The sequence below is a fragment of the Triticum aestivum genome, chromosome 4B, assembly GCF_018294505.1.
Source record: "Triticum aestivum cultivar Chinese Spring chromosome 4B, IWGSC CS RefSeq v2.1, whole genome shotgun sequence".
NCBI classification, from domain to species: domain Eukaryota; kingdom Viridiplantae; phylum Streptophyta; class Magnoliopsida; order Poales; family Poaceae; genus Triticum; species Triticum aestivum.
The window spans coordinates 593,600,571-593,606,992 of NC_057804.1; the positions used below are offsets into that span (position 1 = coordinate 593,600,571).

The 6,422-nt window shown below is 43.8% G+C and overlaps 1 protein-coding gene across 1 annotated transcript; it reads left to right on the top strand.

Annotated features, from left to right (window-relative positions):
• The first annotated feature begins 3,044 nt into the window (after positions 1-3,044).
• LOC123090257 (putative F-box protein At3g23260) lies at positions 3,045-4,284 on the top strand. Its single transcript, XM_044511647.1, has one exon. It carries the CDS (start codon positions 3,045-3,047, stop codon positions 4,260-4,262), a length of 1,218 nt encoding a protein of 405 aa, XP_044367582.1. The 3' UTR covers positions 4,263-4,284.
• The last annotated feature ends 2,138 nt before the right edge of the window (positions 4,285-6,422 follow it).

Below are 6,422 nucleotides of genomic sequence, written 5' to 3' on the forward strand. Positions count from 1 at the left end.
ACGCTATCCCTCCATAACAAACCACCATTTTTTTTCAATTAGAGAAATCCGTTTCTTTTCTTATTATACTGTATTCACTTTTTGAAAGATCTGTCAATTAAGTCAATACTTTAGTTTCTACATTCATTTTTAAATTGCTATAAATCTTTCAACTAAATAAATACTTTAGTTTTTGTATTCATTTTTTAAAATCGATATCCCTCCATAACAAACCAAAAATTTTAATTATAAAATCCTTTAATTTTCTTATTATACTGTATTCACTTTCAAAAAATCTTTCAATTAAATAAATCCATCAATTTTATAATCCTGTATTCATTTTTTAACGCTATCCCTCCATAACAAACCGCATTTTTTCCAATTAGAGAAACCCTTTAGTTTTCTTATTATACTGTATTCCCTTTTTTTTATAAATCTTTCAATTGAACAAATCTTTTGGTTTCTTGTACTATATTAACTTCTTAAATCGCCACCTCATTTTATATTGGATCCTTTACTTTTCTAATATCATACTTTATTCAATTTTTTTATAAATCTTTCAATGGAATAAACCTTTAGTTTTCTTGTACTGTATTAATTTTTCAAATCGTTAATTGGATCGTGAACTTTCCCATGCTCAAAGTTCACCCGTGTATGTTTCTCATTTAATACATTATAATTAGGAAAATGATTAAAAAAAGTCTGATGATTCTTGGGCTTCGTCATCCGCGTCCGTGTGCCGTGTGATAGCACGGGATTGTGTGGCGTGCACTGTCTACATATCCCCCCACGTGAACACCTATCGTGACACCTGAAGTTGTGAATGTCTAATAGTTTCTTTTTACTTGCACTTCACCCGTAGTGCTTACTACGTGCCTACATGTTGGTGATGCTACAAACATTTTCAAGAGGATGCACATAACAAGCACCAAAAAGGATTCCAGAACACCATATTTTGACATTATTGTGGGTTTTCATTGAATTTTGGTACTAGCAAGCGCATGAAGTCATGATTTGTTATGATATAGCAATGCTTAGAGTAGCGTCATTGATGCCTCAGTCGTCGTCGTGGCCGTCAAAACATATATGCCATCGTAACGTCATCAGAGCAACCAGGCTGCCGTCGTAGCATCGTTGAAAATACGACATGGAAACACACTGTCGAAGCAATCCGGACTTTTGCTATAGCATTGTTGCGATCATTGAATCATGCCATCGCAACATCATCGTGGCCATTCAAAGAACGCCGTCGTCGCACACCATGGCAGCAGTCATCGAACTTTTTCTCCAAGCTGCAAGCCCACCCTCAACTAACAAATTGGGCCCCAAGTTTTTCCTTCTCCCAGTTGCAAGTCCATTCTTCTTGACATGCAACTCAACCTCCACTCCTTTTTATGTCCAGTTGCAAATCCACCCTCTTGTCCCACAACTGAGCCGTACCTCTTTTTTGCCCTAGTTTCAACTCCACCCTCAGCTCGCAACTAGGCCCGAACTTCATTTCTTTTGTCCCAGTTGCAAGTCCATAATCGACACACAACCACATTCTATCATTTTCCCCAGTTGTGAGTTGAGGGGTGCACTTGCAACTCAGGTCTGCCATTTTTTTGGCCCAGTTGCAAGTCCATTCTCGACTCTCAATTGGGTCCGACATTGTTTTTATCTTAGTTGAAATTCCAACATCAACATGCAACTGGTGGAAGGGGGTCATCAATATTTTCTGTCATTTACAAGTCCATCATCAACACGTAATTGGGGGTCAACTATTTTTGTCCGACACGACTTAGCTTAGTTGCATGTTCATTATTATTCACAAATGGCTACACCCTTTTGCACCAGTTGCAAGCTCATGTTCGACACACAACTAGTCCGACCCTTTGTCTTTATTTTTTCCAAGTCCACCCTCGTTATGCATTTGGCCTCGACACACAACTGACCTTTTTTCGTTCAGATCAAGTGTTTGCCATCATTTCACAAGTTTAGCAAAAATAGACGAATCTTAAACCAGTTAACACTTATACCATTTTTTGTTTGTACCACAACTTAACATTTATAGAAATCAGACTATTAAACTCTTTTTTTCTTGCTATTTCTCCTAGCTGCTCACATTTGTTATTCTACTCAAAGACTTTTCTGTGAAAACTTCCATCGGTAACGAGTTTTTTATATTTTTGTCTCCATCTTGCGACTTAAAAATTGTTCACCTTGTTTTAATAAGAATCTCATAGTGTATTTTCATTTATTTCATTGCATTTTAACAACAAAATGTTCATCATGTATTTTTATAAAAAATCTCTTTTATCCTGAAAATGTTTTTTAAAAGTCATAATTTTTTTAAAATTAGTCTTAGTACCCAAATGAACATTTTAAAATTATTTATGAAAATGTTCATCATGTATTGTTTTTTTCGCTTTACCATACTCCATCTGTTCCATGACGTTGTGCATACATATATTTTTGAAAAGTCAAACATCACAAACTTCAATCAAATTTGTAAGAAAAATATTTACATCTAGAATGCTAAACTTATATCATTAAATTCATTATAAGAAAAAAATCACATTTTATATATTTGTATTGTACATATAAATAGTTGCCTCTAATAATTTGATCAAGTTTTTAAAGCTTGACTTTTGAAAAAAGATCTATACGCACTACATTATGAAACGGGAGGAGTAAAAAAAAACATGCAGGGATCACAGGAGAATGTTCTATCTGTTTATTATAGTGTATACAGTGACTGCCCTTGATCCTCCCTTACGGACCACGCATATAGACGATTTTCTATTCTGCTCAACACACGTCAAACCAATTGTTATAAAAAAAATCTAACAATATACAATACCAATCGCAGACAAGCGGGCCCCAATCCTTGTAATATAAAGAAGAAAAAGAGGAACTGTATCCAGCTAGCTTTCCCGCCGAAAAAGGGAACGAGTAGCCAGCTAGCTCTCGGGTCACACTCCGTATCCGAGTGAGAGCAGAGAACTCGACGGAGTTCCAACATGGAGCGTATATATATAGTCTAGCGTCTCCCCTGCCAACTGATGAATCAATCACGAGACGTCATGGAGCAGCCATCGCTGAAACGGAGGCATCAGACAGGATATTCGGCGTTGCCGGAGGAGCTGCTGGTGGAGATCTTCGCTCGTCTGCCGGCCAAGTCGGTGCGCCGCTTCCGCTGCCTGTCACGTTCGTGGGCGGCCACGCTCTCATCGTCCTCCTTCACCAACCTCCACCTCGAGCGAGCGAATCAACGAGAAGACCCGCCCAAGCTCCTGTTCACGACTGCGCAGTACCGCTTCCACGCATGGCGGCACGGCACTGGTTCTGTGGCGGCGGAGCAGCTCACCGCCGGCGTCCTACCCCTCCCACGGCTAGAGCCGGACTGCGCTGTCGAGGTGCTCACCGCCAAGCCATGCCATGGCCTCGTCCTGCTCCGCCGCAAGTACTTCCGTGGCTACTACCTGTGCAACCCGTGCACCGGCGAGCTCTCGCTTCTCCCGGACAGCGAGATACCGTCCAAGATCATGTTCGGGCGGCAGCGGCGGCACAGCAACAACAGCCTAGTGGCCTACGGCCTGGGTTACAGCTCCAAAGCGAAGCAACATAAAGTCGTACGGATCATCTCCCTCCACGACGAAGGAACGGCGAGTTGCGAGGTCTTGCCGCTCGACGGCGTGTCCGTGCACTGGAGGCCGGCCGCTCACCAGCCGGCCGCCTCGTGCGATAGTCATCACGCCTCCGTTGCGCGGCCAGAGGCAGCCGTGTTCTTCAATGGACATCTGCACTTTCTCCAGCACCACCGCCAGGGCCATGGCGTCATCACCACCTTCGACGTCTCCGACGAGTCCTTCGGCTCGTTGTCGGCGCCGCCGGGACTAGAGAATGTTCCATTCGGGCTGGCCGTGTTGGATGGATGCCTGTGTGCCCATTATAATGGACTTTCTCCGAGCGGCGACGACCCATTCTATATCTCGCGGCTCGTGAGAGCAAGTGGGCAGTGGAGCAGCTCTGCTGCATCCAGCGGCAAGCTTGGCGTGCCCTGCTGCCGCCGTCAAAATGGGTCTATCCGCTCGAAATCTACCACGACGGCGACCCCAACAAGAAGATCATGTTCGCCACAGGTGTGTCGACTGTTTTTGTGGTGGACCTCGGCCGCAACCCGGCGGCCCCGGAGATTGTGTTCTCGCCGGCGATGCTGGGCCGCGACGTCGACGATGCAATCATGGAAAGCGAACCCCACCATACCGTGGGACTGTTGGAGGAGAGCCTGGTGTCGGTAGGCCACACGTACGAGGAGATGATCTTCTCGTCGCCATGGAGAAAGGCTTGGTCGGATGTGCTCAAGTGGCTGCCGGCTCGTTCCGTTGCTTCACTGAGCCATGTGTGCAAAGACTGGCACGCAGTGGTCAAGAGCGACAGATTCATGCAGCAGCACACACTACTCCACGAAGCAAATCAGAAATCACTGAAAGTGATGCTCCTGGAGCCCTACCATGGCGTCTTCTTTCCTCTACAGCCAATGGATGAGCACCAACAGCCATCTTCTAATCGCAGAGCGGTATGCTCCTCCAAACCCGTGCACGGTCTAGCCGTCGGCAGCTGCATCGACTGGAAGGGCACTTCATGGGATTTCATCTGCAACCCAAGCGTTGGGTACTACAAGCGCATATCTGAGGAGTACGACGGCGAAGATGGAACCTTCTTTCCGGGAAGGATCGGGTTGGGCGACGCGAGGTCGAAGAAGCACGTGCCGGTGCTCCTCATCTACCAAGAGAGAAACTTCGCAACTCGAAGCTACCAGCTCGACTGCTTTGTCCAGCTCATTGATACTACCTTGTGTCATTGGACTCAGATCAGCACTCCCCCGAGGCCGGTCGCCGACATGCCGCCGGCATACGCTCGAGGTAAACTCTACTGGATGGTGGATCCTGATATTTGCACAGAGCCTTCAAGAGGACGGTGCGAGGTGTTGGCGTTGGACGTTAGCACCAAAGAATTTGAGGTGTTGCAGGGACCTCGATGCGACTATGATCGTGTTACGTCCATCGTTGAGCTCCTAGGCAGCATTTGTGTTGTCTGCTCCGACGACAGAGCCAACGCTATGGATATATGGACCTTGGAGGAAGGAGTGGATTGGTTGTTGGGTCATCGGATCGAGCTCGGGGACGAGTGCTCGTCGGACGAGACTACACCATTGGCTCTTCCCCAAGGTGACTGGATATTTCTTAACACAGGCAAAGAGTTGGGATATTACTACCCAAGGACAAGGACACTCACCAACATTTGCCCCATTGGACAACACTTAGATGGCATGGAGGTTATCCCAGTACTCTCCAAAGAAAGTTTAATCCGTCCGTAGAGAACATATAGACCTTAGTGTATATTGCTATAGTTGTTTCTTAATTAGTTCTTACCCAATGGGGTCGTGCAAGTAAGATCAATGTGTACTTCCAAAAACTGAAGCCACGAACATTTACTCTGTGTGCTTTTCTACATACGCTTTTCTGTACTCCCTCCGTTTCTTTTTAGTCAGTATATAAAGTTGGACTATGCTAACTTCCAGTCGACCGGACATTAGCGTGAGATCCGAACGACCAATCCAGTAGCATATCTATCAGGTGTATGCAGTGTTGCTGTTTTTTACCCTAAATCAAACACATTCCCTATTATTTCTTCCTAATTGCTGCATGCATGCATATAGGACAAATTTGCTGATGTCAGTAGAGATTCCATCAAATTCGAAAATTTAAAATGTTTTGTAGCTTAAACCGTCGCTCCGATTGAAAAACTGTTTTCACATAAAAGATTCGTAGCGACGAGATCTTCAAAACTAGATCTCATGTTGATATGTTTTGACGACTTTTTTTTCTTCTAAAAAGTTACCACGTGTTCTACATAAGTTATCATGCCTGTGGTACATAAGTTATCATGTTGTTTACATAGAAATTATCTGGGCATAAAAAAAGTTCATTTAACCTTCTCTTCACAAGCACATGCGTGCATGCATTAGAGAGAAAAGAATTAATGTCATCCTAGTTCTCTCATGTTTGAAACTTCAAAATATTTTATAGCTCAAAATTGTTGGTCCGATCGAAAAATCGTTTTCACATAAAAATTTCATCTCGACGTGACCTTCGAAACTAGATCTCATGTTGATATGTTCTGCCGAATTTTTTCATGCAAATAGTTACCAGGTCTGGGCTAAGTAAGTTAGGTCTAATGTGTGTCTATTATCATGCTATTTACACATGAGTTAACATGGTACATTTATAACAACTATTTTTTCCATGACAAAGTTACCGCAGTGGTTGTGCATGACTTAACATGCCTGTAGTCCATATATTGGCATGCTATTTACGCATAGTTATCATGGTGTTTGTACATGAGTTATCAAGTCTACGATGTGTATATTATCATGATATTTATGTGGAAGTTATCGG